At 38.4% G+C, this 15,131-nt stretch overlaps 1 protein-coding gene across 1 annotated transcript in view; it reads right to left on the reverse strand.

Moving 5' to 3' along the window:
• The window catches only part of GRID2 (glutamate ionotropic receptor delta type subunit 2), a 1,497,839-nt gene extending 1,486,438 nt beyond the window's left edge, over nucleotides 1-11,401 (reverse strand). The window contains exon 1 of the mRNA XM_061164751.1: nucleotides 11,276-11,401. Within this exon, the coding sequence (XP_061020734.1) occupies nucleotides 11,276-11,363 (88 nt within the window). The 5' untranslated portion in view covers nucleotides 11,364-11,401. The remainder of the gene's footprint in view (nucleotides 1-11,275) is intronic.
• Nucleotides 11,402-15,131: the final 3,730 nt, after the last annotated feature.

Raw genomic sequence — 15,131 nt, forward strand, 5'->3', positions numbered from 1 at the left:
GGTAAAAACAAGGTTAATAATTAGCCATTATGAAGCTGAGCAAAGAGATTTCTATTATAAATGAAGACTTTCTACAGGTAGGGATCTCCTTATCCCGTCCATATATTTTTTCTGAAATATATGTTTGCTTTATGGCAACTTAAGGGCAATATAATAGTGGCATTTAGTGAATTATCACATATTCCAGTGCCATAATAGACCACAGTCATCCAATGATTCCTAAACTGCTCTACATTCAGTCTCCAAAATATAGTATTATCTCAGAAAGCACATGTACTTCAAAATTCTTAAAGGATGGGAAGCATGTTTTATGTGTGTGTATTAATGGCTTAGTCATGTCTGACTCTTTGCAACCCTACAGTCTGTAGCCCGCCAGGTTCCTTTGTTCATAGGATTCTCCAGGCAAGAATACTGGAATGGGCTGCCATTTCCCTCTCCAGGGGATCTTCCCAACCCAGGTATTGAACCCAGGTCTCCCACATTGCAGGCAGATTTTTTACCATCTGAGCCACCAGGGAAGCCCAGGTCTTACATGAATACAAATTGGACTGTGTACACAATAGGTGTTCAGTAAGCACTGAATCAAAAAATTCACATGGTTTTCATGTAACCTTTAAAATATGTTATTTTCTGCAAATAGAATATGAGGATGTAGATCATGATTTCTCTGCTTGAAAATATTAATTATTAAAAAACGTACAAAACCCAACACGACTGCACCACCAGGAAACCAAAGAGTAATCCCTCTCAAGTCTAGTCATGAGTCACCTTCCACACTAATGACTTGTTAATTTTTTTTCTTTCACAATTTTTTAAAGTAGAAATTTATAATGGTTTTTATAAAGGGCATGCCTCCCTTGGACTATGCTGAGAGTTGCTGGTATTTCTAAGCAAACTGACTAATTTTCTGTTACCACCTTCAAAGAAGTAGCGAAGAAGAAATCTGGGCTGAAGAGCAAGATAGTAATTGCCACTACACCACTAACATAATTGTATTGGTAGTCAGATTGCAGAAATTATAGAAGGAAGAATCAGTCTTTCAGATTGCAATTCACCATGAACTACATGCCACAGAACAATAGAACTCTCTTGTCCCAATTTAGTTCCAAAGGTATTACCTAGCCTACGGTTTGTAAGATAATAAGCCCATCTAAAATGTGCTCCTGATGGGGCCTGTCATTTTAATGATGTCAAGGTTAAGTATACTAAGCAGGTCACCAATTTTAGGGGCTCACTCCAACTTAAATTTGAATTTAAATTTGTTAAATATTTCTTTCAAATGATTATATTTCACCACCCGGGAAGGCAAGAACTAGCAATTTTAAAATATCTTTTGATGTTATATACTTCATTAATTATAATCCTCAGCTCCAGCCGTAACACAGCTTGCCTTCTTTATCAGGCATTGCTGTGCCCAAACCACAGGACTCCTGTCCCCTCCCTGTTCACGGATTCTATGCTTATACAGCAATAGATGGAACCAAGCAGAAACAAACATGTGATAGTCATGTTACATTGTTTCCATAAGACGAATGTTTCCATAGAGGAGATACCACTGTAAATGACAAAGAACACAGAAAAATAAAATGTATCTGTTATTGGCATTCTTACTTTAATACAAATATTCTGATTTCAGCTGAAAAATCAATACATAACTTATGTGTATTAGTAGGAGACCAGTAAAAGAACTGAGATTCATTTTCAGAAGGCTGAATTCTGAGGTTAGAAAATGTGGAACATTTTCTTTCCTCATTTTCACCTATGACTACAGATCTGTCAGCTATGGTATGGCACAAATAGAAGTGAAAGTTCCATAAAAGGAAATATTTAAATATGTTACTGAAAATTAATATCACAAGAATTTATGTTATCTATTTAATTTCTATGTGGCAATATGTACTGCTTTATGAAAAAACTACACTCAATAATGGTTCCAAACTGATTTAAGTAAATTGAACGCATAGTAAAATTTACTTAAAGGAAACTTTTATTCAATTCAAATGTGTCTATTATAATGAGAGGCTTTTATGCTATCTTAATGTTATGTTAATGCCATTTATATAGGAATATGGTGTGTTCCTAAAATTAGCAAATACTAAAATACTAAATGTTGATTCTACTTGTAATGGTATATCAATACTCCATAAAATATAATACATTCATAATTTCAGGTAAAAAATTTTTTGTCTAAATTTGAGTGCTAACATGGGAAACTACATGAAGCAAAACTGCACACAACTAACTGATTCTGTTTCAGAGAGGACATACTAATATAAGTTTCTTTGTCTAATACCACTGGCATTGGCCCAGTATCACTTGACCAGAGATTACAAAACTAAACAGAAAACATAAACAACAATCAAAAACAAATGCCATTTGAACATGTGTTATCTAAATTGAAGAATCCAACAGGACTGAATTAAAATGAACTTTTTATTTTGTATCCTCTTCCTGAAAATTTTCTTATGATTTAAACTTTAAAAAAATTGCTAATTATCCCAACTCTGATCATTAAAAACAAAATCTTCCCTTTAGCTCATATTCCCACCACCACCATACCCTTTGCTCCCTTAAAGCAAAGCTCATAGAATTTCTCAGGTCCCATTAAGTCTTCGATTCCTTGCCAATCTGTATGTTGTCACTTCAGTGCACTGAAAGCAGTTTTGTCAAAGTCACTTTTGTCCTCAACATTTCTAAACCCAGTAGTCAAGTCTCAGTTTTCATCCATAAAATTTGACAGTTTCTGGTTTTCTCCTTGAAATGCTTTCCTCACTTGGCTTACAGAACACACCCTACTCCTAGTTTTCTTCTTAACTCACAGGTCACACATCTTTCTCTTCTCCTAGATACTCACCCTGACCTCTACATTTTGGAACGGCCTTTGGAATATAATCTTGGACCTCTTCTTTTTGCATAACTATTCCTTAAGTGTGCTATCCTCTCCCATTGCTTTAAAGATCATGTCTGTAATGATGAATTCTAAATGCGCAGCTTGAATTCTTAACTTCCCCTGAAATTCCAGACTACTGTAATCAACTACTAACTTAAATTCTAAAATTAGATGTCTAATAGAAATATCAAATAGAATAAATGTAAATTTTGACTTTTATCTAAAACTGACTCATTGCCCCATGTTTGCAATTTTAGTCACCTGCTTGCTTAGGTAAAGTACTTCGGAAACTTCATTATTGTCTCTGGATTTCTCCCAGCATAAGTTTCATTGGAAAATCCTATTTCTTTTATAAACTTCAAAATACATCCACAATCTTAAACTGCTCAACTAACTCAGCAACCAAATATTAGAATAGTCCAATATAGTACTGTCAAACAGTAGTAAACAATAATTTTCCTGTGACTACTTCAATCAGTTCAACCAAGCTGATATACTTATCTTTCTAAAACACAAAGTATTACATATCATGTGTTTGATCTGAACTCTCCAGAGGGCATCCTATATACTCAGATCTAAATACCATACCATGACTTATAAGCTATGATAGGATCTTCCCAATTTGCCTCTTGGACCTTATTTCCTTCTACTTTCTACTCTGCTCTCTACACATTTGTTTCACACTGACTTTTAAGATGTTCCTTATATGAATTAAGCAGATTCCTTAGTGTCTTATCTCAGGGCCATTGCCTTTGCTATGCCCTCTGGCTGAAATCCTTTTTCATCAGATACCCACATGGCTAATTTCCTTTTTTGGAATCAAGTCTCTGCTCCAATAATCATCTCTTCAGGAGGTCTTACCAGACCACCCTACTCAAAATACAGTGCCATTCCTTCATTTTTCTTAAAAGCATTTATCACTACCTGATATTATAACATGTATTCCCTTATTTATCTGGTTGCTACCCCCATGAGAATGTAATTACTTAAATATAAGAGCATATTAGTTTACTTTTCGACATTTTAAATCCAGGACCTAAAAACAGTAGTTCACAGAAAACAGGTCCAGAATAAATGTCTGTTGGATGATATACTATTCTGCCAAAGAGCATACATATGGCATATTGATAATAATATATACCTTACCCTGTGGGTTCAGGGAACTAACTTAAAGAATTATAATGATTTTGATAATGAAGCAATCATCTTTTCAAGATTACTTGGGAAAAATCAAGTTTTCAGGGCAATAAAATAAAATTCAGAGCAATAAAATTATTATTTTAAAAATTACTTTGAATTATCTGGGGATGAAGAAAAATTTAACAATTGTTTTAATAAAATTAATAATATTTTTCATGAATAAAAATATCTATTAATAAGGATCTTGATTACAGAGTGATTTAAAAATATTTAACACACAGGGAGGCTTTTTGTGAGCTCCTTGTGCTTGCCTCTGGCTTCCTTCTATTCACTCAGAAAAGCTTTCAATGAGTCAACCCAGCCTCAGCTTTACACTGACAACCATTTCGGGAACAACAGTAGGGTAAAAGCAAGAATACCTGGGGCAAGAATCCAAAACGATGAAGAACACTGAAGAAACACGGGCTATTTCTTTTATACACTACATGTTTGAGTGGCGCCAAATGCATTCTAATATTCCTGATGCACTTCGACTTGGTAAATTCTAAGGGCTCCTGTAGTCCCCGCTGGTTAGAATATGACTAATTGCTCCTCCAGTCATCCTGTAAGTACACTAGTATTGTGGGATACACTAGCACTGTATGTAACATCTTAATACTAACCCCAGAGAAAACAAACACAAAATGTAAAATGAGAAAACAAACCCAGCTCTCTCTTCTGATACTGAAGTTATCTAGAATATCTGATTAACAAATATACAATAATTTCTGTTCACACCAAAAATATCTTCATATTAAAAGTGAAAATGAACTCACTCAGCCATGTCCAACTCTTTGCGACCCCATGGACTGTAGCCTACCAGGCTCCTCCATCCACAGGATTTCCCAGGCAAGAATACTGAAGTGGATTGCCATTTCCTTCTCCAGGGGACCTTCCCTGGAGATTGAACCTGGACCCAGGGATTGAACCTGGGTCTCCTGCATTGTTGGCAGACACTTTACCATCTGAGCCACCAAGGAAGACATCTTCATACTAAGGGGTCCTTAATTTGAAGGTTTAAGGTTCTGTGTTCCACGTATTTCCCCTTGTATTTTATTTTTAATTCTAAAACTCTAAACTCTAAACCTAACTATTAAAACTGGCTGTTTGAACCACACTTGACCATATCTCTTCTGAAATATAGGACTTTGTCTTCATTTTAGGTCATGTAATTACAGAGCTTAAATGAACATTAATATAAAGCTTGTTTTAGGGTTAATAAAAACAAGGACTAAAGAAAATAAATAGCTTCCCAATATAGTTCAATAAGTTATTGGTAAAACTGGTACTTAACCCTAAATCCTCAAAATTCTAATCCAGAACATTTTTTACTCTTATATCCTCCTTCTCTTTTTCACATTTTCTAAAATTTCTGTCCACATCCAAATGCTAAAATTCACCAATTGAAATGACCTAACTCCACAGATGCCTTCTTAATAACCAACCTCAGAATTACTCTAGTTTTTTTTTTTTCCCCTTATCCTTCAGATATCCATCTGATCACTTTTTACTATGAATTTTAATAACACATTATTCCAACTAGTTTATTAAATATTGGCACAGGGCAAGGTCTAACATAATATGATAAACTGTTCATTCATTTAACCCAGTATTCCATTCTCTAATTATGTGATTTTGCCAATGTTAAAACTAATATATCAGGTCAAAGTTGACCTTAGTTTCATTCTCCATTTGTCTTATAGTAGGATATGCCAGAAGGAAGATTTTGCCTCCTAAACAAGTTAAATAAACAGGAAAATTTCTACTTGATAATAGATATTGGTTTTATATTAGCACACAAACCTGATGGTGCTTGTAGTAGTGGTAGTTGTGGTGGTGGTGGTATGTGTGTGGAAGAAATTGATATAATACATGAAACTTAATATTTCCCATGCCAAAATTATCTGAAAACATACATGACCATTCACAAAATTCAATGGTTGACATTTGTAAATATATTTATATTTGTGCCCATTTCCTTTTTCACAGCTCTGTATGTGTTTCATGTTACAAACATCAATCAGTTTGGGACCCAAAACGTTCCATAGGTAAGCAGTTACTAATGTCCATTTACACCAGCACTATTAAGTGTACTTACATACCATTTGGAATTTTAGTTTTTCCACAGATAGTGTAAGAGTACATTTCTGCTGTATTTTAACTTTGTGAAAAATTTACACCACTAAATCCAGCAATCTAATCTAGAGAATATAGAATGTTGATATGTCCTAGAATTAAATTCTTACAAGAGTCAGGGATAGCATTTCTTTCTCTCATCTGAAAATAAAGACCACCTGTATCTTAGAGTATCACAATCCTAATTAAATGGCATCTTTTCCCTAAAATTAAAAAAGAAAAATAACTCATGTGATTTTCAAGTAGGACTACAAAGGAACAGCTCAGAATGCAGTGACACCTAATGGCAAAATTATCTTTATAGGGCCACAAATGTAACTTGTAATAAACATTATATTTGTAGTCAAGCTAAGTATAGCTACTCACCAATATGCTATTGTCTGAAATATGAAAATCTAATAGCAGCACCAAATACTTCACTTTTTAATACTAAACTATTGCATGCAAGTGAAGGAAAACAACCTTCTGCATTAAAATGTGGTTTTAAAATTACATATTTTTGAGATAAAATTGCAGTATGGTGAACTCAGCCTTAGCAATTAGAATTAAACATAATGCGCCTTCTATTACTCTTAATAACCTCAACTGGTTTCTACTGTTAGGTAAGTTGAAAGTTAATGATCTTGATTTTTATTCATATTTGAATTAAAATTTATAGGAGCTACTTATTGGATGTACATTTCACTTGGAGTAGAAAGCAAAGGTCCTCGGTGTAATGGCTTATTAATCATGTCACAGTTGATATTGTTGATTAATAACACTGTCTAACTTAATGCATATCTGAATTGCACTTCAAATAACTGTATTATTGATACAAAAAAGTATACATTACAAAGTATACTTCAAGTTTACATCCAGAAGCTACTTCTTAATACTCTCTAGAAGTTTACAGTGTAAGTTATCTATAACTTAGGGAGCAAACAACTATTGTAAATAATAAAAAGATAACTTAAATCACTGAAATATCTTATAGGGAGTTCTTGATGACTCCTGAAGGCTCTCACTAACCAACGCAAATCATGTGAAGAATTGAAAAAAACCAACTTGACAGAAGACACAGTACACTTCTGGAAATGCCACTACATTCTCTATTTGATAAAACTGTCCTCAGTGCAGCAGTAATGAAAATTAATGCTTGAAAGTTGCCATCAATTATATTTATAATGCTTATAATGTGGTGACACATTTTATTCACCCATCAGTTTTGTACTTTAAACTTTCTCATGATGAAAATATTCTGTGAATTGTCTTCGGATTCTCAAACATGTCAAAGTTGATGATTATGATCTCAGAGGACAAAGTATCATTTGCTTATGAGAAAAACATGCATAAGTGCTTTATTTATATTCCCTGTTGGCATAAGGTATTTTACCATGACCAATAATAATAAAAACATGCTAGTGGTTTTTGTAATATATGACTAAGTACACTGAGTGTTCCCTCGCAGAGATATATAACTGAGGATGGCTCATCTCAATCAGTTCTGAGGGCACAGGAAGAAGATAAAGACAATGAGCATACATTAAACTGTTAAAACATGAGATCCTCTGTACTAGATATGAAGCAAGACACAAACCCTGTGGTTGACTGGAAATGCCACCTAATCCCTGCTTAATTAAAGCAGTGCTCTAAACTCCTGTTGTGTTTAGGGAGTAAAGAGTGTGGGACAACTGATGTATGAAGAAAATAGCAGTCAGCGTGGCTAATCTCAAAGACTTTGGAGCTTTCTAGCTACATAAATCAGAGCGACTTTTGAATAGCCTCATAAAACACAATATCATTGCCATTCCACTCACGACTTTTTGGTTCTTCCTACAGAATGCAGATCATTAGGAAACTTCTAAGCAATCAAGTAATGTGAGTCTGATGAAATTACTCAATCAATGCACAAGCTCAAAGTAGAAGCATAATTCAAAATTGCACAGTTTTTATATGTCAAAAGACCTTTCCTTGTGGGGGGGCAAAGAAGATCACAACTGAGGTGATTTATTTCTAAACACTGTGCATGTATTGCATGTACATGTGTATTAAGCAAGAGTATTATAATTATCAATTTCCTTTAAAATATGATTTTACAGAAATTCAAAGTAATTACATTAGTTCATTTTGACTAATAAATACATTTTCATTTCAGTTATTAGAGTTTAACCATTATATCTCATCATTGCAGTGAACTAATGTGCTCAAAAAATATATGAATTTAAAATATACAATTGATTTTATTAAAAAATACCTGCATGAAATAAAAACAAAGAGGAAGAAGAGACAGTTTTCATACATACACTTTGGTTCAATACCAAAAAGATTCAATATTTAAAGAACCTATTAGAGCAATGTCTTTTTATCTTTCCAGCTCACCTGAACTACATATTGCAGCTACTTTCTACCTGAACACATCACATGAGGCTGTGAAAACCTTTCATTTCTGCATATCTCTTTATATCCATAGAGTTGAAATATTCACTTCCCCTCCAGTTTCATCACATTTATCCCTTTAGTCCTAGAGTATGTTGGCCATAAGCATATTTCTCACAGTTAAATGAAGACTATCCCCCTAGAGATAATTATCTTTTCCTACTCAACCAAGTAAGTAAACTGATCCAAATACTATTAACTGGTACTTTAAAAATTTTGACATAGTTACTCAATTTTTAATTTATTATAGTTTAGCTAGGATGGAGGTAGAAGAGAAAGGGGGTTTTAACCTCTGATGTGCACATAAATTACACTTGACCATTTTTTTTAATTTAGGAGGTAATATTTTTCAGTATGTTATAAAAGATATGAAGCATCTGAGACAACCATCAATTTGCTAGTTTCATGGTAGTCTATATTAGGTAGTCTATAAAGAAGGTAATTCTCTTGTGTAATGTACTAAATGAATTCAAGTCAAATTATCGGAGAAGTAACTATTTCTTTCAGTAGTTTCAATATATACATTAAATGCATACAATCAGCTTTCTAAAGAAATCTATTGTAACTTGGGGGTGGCCGGTCAGGTTATAAATAAGTAAGCCATGTCATACTGACTGATAGAACTCAAAGGAAAAAATACAATAGTTGTGTTCTATTTTGAAACAAATGCCCAGATTGCATTGCAAGATAGTATTCATCTGGTAAAGGACAGTAACAGCTGCAGGTGTTTGCAAGTAAAGTATTTATCGTGTAGACCACTGAATAAGCAATAAAGTAAGCATTTATCCACATCCTCGCTTCTGAGCAATGAGGAGCATAAGGCAGAAACTCCTAAACACAATGTGAATGTAAAGGTACTGTGATAATATAAATCTATATTCCTGCTTCAGTCATTTACAACTGGATATAAATTAAATGTACATCCTTTCTTTAACAGGAGGATACGTCATTTCTGAACTCTTATCAGACCATTACTAAACCACTCAATGAGGCCATAATTTCTCCCTGAAAAGTTCTGAACCTACAGGCACTGTTGCCCCCAGGCAAAATGTGATCTAGCAGGCAAGCTATCTAGTGATTAATTTACTAAATGACTACGTACAAGGTTTTCTGGACCCTGACCTTACTACCCCTCGCACAGGGACCTATATGGTTCTATTGATATAAACGATAGAGAATGGCAGACATGTTTACAAAGACAGCCTCTGAGACCAAAAGAGGGAGCCCCCTGGAGCTGAGGCTGGCCTCCGTAGGTTCACACACCAAACAGAAATCCCTGGCTAGGGCAGACACAACCTCCACCTGCACCAGGTTCCCCTTCAGGACGTAAGTGTGTGTGTCTGTGTGTGTGTGTGTGTGCGCGCGCGCGCGTGTCTGTGTGTGTTGCTCGGGGGAGCGGCAGGGGGACGGAATGGGGAGATGCTGCGACCCATCTGTCGCCTCAATTTGCAGACCACCAAACCGTGTGGACAGATAAAAGTCTTGTGCCCAGAAAAATTCCCCAAGAGGGGCCTCGCCTCAGCGCGGTAAATGAACCTCGCTGGCCCGCGGACGCGAATTTCCGAAAAGGAAATCATCGCATTAACGTAGAGAAGGCTGCAAGAGCCGGTCTCCGTTCAGCTCTCACGGATTAGCAAGTGAGAAGAGTTGGAGCCTGAAGCCGCGAGCGCGGTGCATGATAATGACGCGCAGCCCCCGCCCGCCCCCGCGCCAGCGCCCGCCGCGGCCAGTCCCGGCCCGTCTGGTTGCCAATAGGTGGGGCCACAACCATCTCCAAGCCGGTCGGCGTCCTTCCCGGAGTCAGGCCACCCCGAGCCCCAGCGCCTTTGCTCTCGGCCTGGCGCTGCAACTCGCGAGTTGACGGCGAGGCGAGGCAGCCCACGAGGGCAGCCCGCGCGCCTCTGCTCTCGCTTTTCCCCCGGCGCCGGAGGCCAGTCTCGTCGCCGCGCCAGGCCCCGGGAGCGCGAGGCCCGGGCAGCGAGGTGCGCGGCCCCCGGTCCTCGGCGACACGGCCGCCGGCCCCTCCCGTCACGGTGGCGGCGACTCGGCGCGAGTACCGCAAAGCCGAGAGGACAGCGAGAAGAGCAGGAGGCTGGGGGCGCCGCCAGCACCCCGTCACCGCCGCACGCGCTGCGGCGAACGCGGCCCGCTCACGTTGCAAAACCACCTGTTCGAGCCGAAGGGAGCTCTCGCCCACCCCCACCGCCCACCCCCATCTCCCACCCCAGCTCTTTTCGCTTCGCAGATGACTCTCTGTTCCCCCCAAAGATATATAAATATATATATATATTTTTTTAATGGAGCAAATATACATCCGGGAAAGAATATGGAAGGTAGAGTCGATGAAACTTCCTTTCCTCACACATTGAGAAGCCCCCAGCGCTCCCCGGCACACACGCACGCTGAGGTAAATTGAGACCCCACGCATCCAGCCCACGCTCCAGGATTCACCGCGAAACAACAGCACAAGTCCAGGTTCAGCATCCACATCCTTCCAGAAAACGGCACAAGTGTGAGGGAAGGGTAGCGGGAAGGGGCAATGAACCGAAGCCACCGCCAACGAGCCACACAGAGGGCGGAGAGGGGGAAGCAAAGGGAAAACGTCTGGAAACCAAACGGTCAAAGTACCCACGGGCAGCACCAGCCCTTTCTTACCGATGTGAATGATCGAATCCGCATTCGCCGAGTCCCAGGTTCGAGACCACCAGACGGACAAAACCAAGAGCAAGGGGAAAACTTCCATCTCCTCCTAGGCTGATTCTCTTTTAGGATGGATTTTCTTTCAGTGTTAAAAATAAATATATAAAAGTCCAAAGAGTTTGAGGTCACGATAGTTTAGCACAAGCTCTTTCTTTTTTTCTCCTTTTCCCCCCACTAAATTCCTATAGCCAGACCAAAGCTTTTAATCGTCGCTGAGGAAGGCAGAGCGAGTGACAGAAAGAGCCCAGCCTGAGGAAACCTCCTTCGCGAAGCCGTGTCACTTGGAGGGGAATTTTGGCATCGCCAGAGTTGTTTGCAGTTTGGCTTTTTTAAAATGTAGCCAGCCTCGTTGTTCTCGGGCAGGGGGGAGAGGCTGGAGCTCAGACCATCCCCATCGCTGCGTCGGGGCCGCGGGTCTCCGGTCCCAGCTCCGCCGCAACTTCCAACAGACCACCCCCCCGCCCCCCGCCTCACGCCGGATGTTCCCCTCCCCCTCCCCCCGCCGAAAAAGCCCCCCTCCCCCCGCCCCAACGGCCCGCGGAGAATCGCCTGTCTTCGCTGCCAAAATAAAATCTAAGTGGCAAGATGAGGAGATTCCGAGCGGAACAGCCAGATTCCAGTAGGGAGGGGAAAAAGCCCTCTCCGAGAGGGGTAGTAAAAGTGAACTTCAAGGTAATGCAGATAGTAATGCAGAGAAAAATTCCCTTTCTGCGCGAGGCGGGAGCGGAGTTCGGCGAGGCGGGCCCGCGGAGCCGGTTCGCTGGGGCGCGGTGGCGGGGGAGTTGCGCCGGGTGCGAGCAGCCGGGCCGGGCCGGAGGAGGGAAGCCGCCGCGGGCTGCAGGATGCTTTTGGAGCGGTTCGCCTGGCGGGATGCAGGAAGCGAGCAAGGAGCGAGCCTGGCAGCTTCAGCACTAGACCCACGTTGCCTAGAAATGGATCACCTAGGAGAACGAGCGAGCCCGCGAGAGAGCGGTGCTGTCAGGCGGAGAGAGGGGAAAACCGAGAGAGGAAGAGCTTCTCTCTAATAACCACCTCCTCCCCCTATCTGCAATACAAGGGAGAAACAAAATAGTGCTCTCATTTCCCTTGGAATCTTCAACCGGGACTGAGAAAAAGGCAGGACTCTAAGAGAAAAGACGTTGAAGCCTTTTTTTTTTTTTTCCCCCCCTTAAGGAGGTTAAAGCCAACCTAAAAAAGCCACCCCACTTATTTAACCTTGTTATTGCGATTCTCCAACAGGTATCAGACTTTTTCTAGTCTTTGCCTGGAATTAGTCACATCGGTTAAAAACAAATTAGGGACACCTGGTCACTAAGGGAAAAGGAGACCTAGAAAGCTTTTAATGAGATTTCAATTATAAAGTTATATATACATATATATATAAAAGGAGAGGGCGTGCTAATTACCTTTCATACATTGATTTTTTTTTTTTTTTTTTTTCTGTCTCCAGTGTATTTTTTAGGCAGTCGGGATAGAAAAAGGATAAAGAAGATCTTGACATTTTAAAAATTTAATAATTACGTGAAACAGAAACGCATGCTTCAGTGAAACATTTGATAAGAACATTACCCACAGACCTTGTATATTAATGCAGAATGAGGAAGTTGGTTGCTTCTCCGTGGAAAGAGCTGAGAAAGTACTGAACAACAGCCTCCCAGTACCAGAATGAAAGGATTTTCTGCAAGCATTCTCCTTAAAATCCTGAGGATTGTGACTTCCTTTCTTCTAATGGTTAACTTATATCCAGTCTGGCCTCATTTCAGACTGGAGATTTGTTAACGAAACCAAGTGAGTAGTTGAGGCCAGGTATAAACAGGCCTAATATTTCAATTATAATTGGAATCTATGGGGAATGTTGCTGCTTGGCATTTATGGATATCAAACTCCTCAACCTTTAAAGCCCTCCCTTGTCTCCAAATTTGGCAAATCTCTTCTTTTTGCACTCTCATTTGAGCACTTCTCTCTAGTCTGGTGTATTAGGCTATTATTTCGCCAATCATAATTGTATATCACCTCTGTGAAATGGCTTATTTCATTCACATTGTGTATTTTTTCCCTGAACATTCTGGGAAGTGTGCTACCTATTGTTACTTAGGTTAACAATTCTGTTGAAAGGCCCCCAACCACTCTCCTCAGCCACTTCAAGGGCTTAGTTCAAATTATGCCCATGAAGTCATACCCAGTCCTTTAACATGGGAATCATATGGAATAAATGGGTTCTCTGGCAGCTCAGCTGTGAACAATCTGCCTGTAATGCAGGAGAATTGGTTTCGATCTGTTTGTTGGGAAGATCCCCTGGAGAAGGACATGGCCACCCATTCCAGTATTCTTGCCTGGGAAATTCCATGGACATAGGAGGCAGCTGGGTTACAGTCCATGCGGTGATAAAACAGTCTGACCTGACTTAGAGACTAAACAACAACAGCATATGGAATAAACTCATCCTCCTCCTTTTTTTTCATAGCACACTCTACTTTTGTATTAAGAGTCGGGACAATTTCTGAGCTACACCACTGATGCTTTGAGCGTGAGGACCATAGCTTATTCATATTTTAGTCACTGCATCATTCTACATAGAACCCCTTGGTTGACTTGAAATTCATCACTTCCTTCTGAATTTGGCATAAATCAGTGCTTCAAAGAAGCGACCACTGATTAATTCCTGTCAATTTTTATCATTCCTTTATTTTTTTCTATTAGTACACATTGATTCAATATTGATTTTATTGATGTTGATATCACTTTACTTTTTAAAGGGTTCAGTTTCAATTTCATGGATCATATTTTGTTGTTACAGATTATGAAGTCTTTGAAAAAATGGACATATTTCCCCATAGCTTTCTTCTATTATATTTTATTATTCACAAGGATATTGTAAAAAATTGATGAGTTACTATATGCCCAACCAAGAAAAAAAAATTGTGAAGTAACTATTAACATGGAAAAAACACTCTAATATCTTAGAATCAGAGAACCAGGAGGAACTTCAAAACATTAGCTGGCCCTGTCCTTGTTTAATAAATGTCATTGCTGGAGGTAGCTAAATACAGACAATTCATACTATCTTCTCTATTGGAAATCTGTCTAGTGTATTAGGGAAAAAACATTTGCATCATTCCAAAATCTTCCATCCAAATAATTTCTGTGTCCAATGAGTTCTAATTAATAGATTTTGTGTGGAATATAAGTTTAAACACATTTTGATTTTTGTGTTAACTATATTTTCTATTTTGGAAAATTGCATATCATGATTTAATAGTCAGCCTTTTAATCTGTAAATTAGATGTTAAGTTCTAGAGGGAAAAATTAACAAATTCCTTGGCTCCACTTTTATATAGGCTTTTGATGAAATCTATTTGTTAGTCTAGTAAAGACAACTTAGCTGTAATTCATGCGTTATCACACAAGTAGTTTGCTGCACTGAAATTCAAAACTTTGACATTATAACATATTTTGGAGAAAAACATCTTTCATTTACTGAAGTTTTATAACCAATGATTAATTTTTGGAATAAAAATATAATTGAGCTATGGTTTATGAATTTATTGTTTCTATGTGAAGACTGTTACTTCAGTCATTAGTTGTGATGTGAACATCAATAATTTGAAGAAATGGTCGGTAATCTTAGCAACTTTAAAATGCAAAATATAATGATTTTTTTATGGAAAAACATAATTTTGGAGGAATGTTAATTTACATTATTGAGGAGACATGAAATTACAATCTCCTTTAATTGTTACAATGTACTGTGTGTAAAGAAAGCAACTTAATGAAAATATTTGGAACATACAAATTTTTCATTTTCACTTTT

The sequence above is a fragment of the Dama dama genome, chromosome 17 (genome assembly GCF_033118175.1).
Source record: "Dama dama isolate Ldn47 chromosome 17, ASM3311817v1, whole genome shotgun sequence".
Lineage (NCBI taxonomy): Eukaryota > Metazoa > Chordata > Mammalia > Artiodactyla > Cervidae > Dama > Dama dama.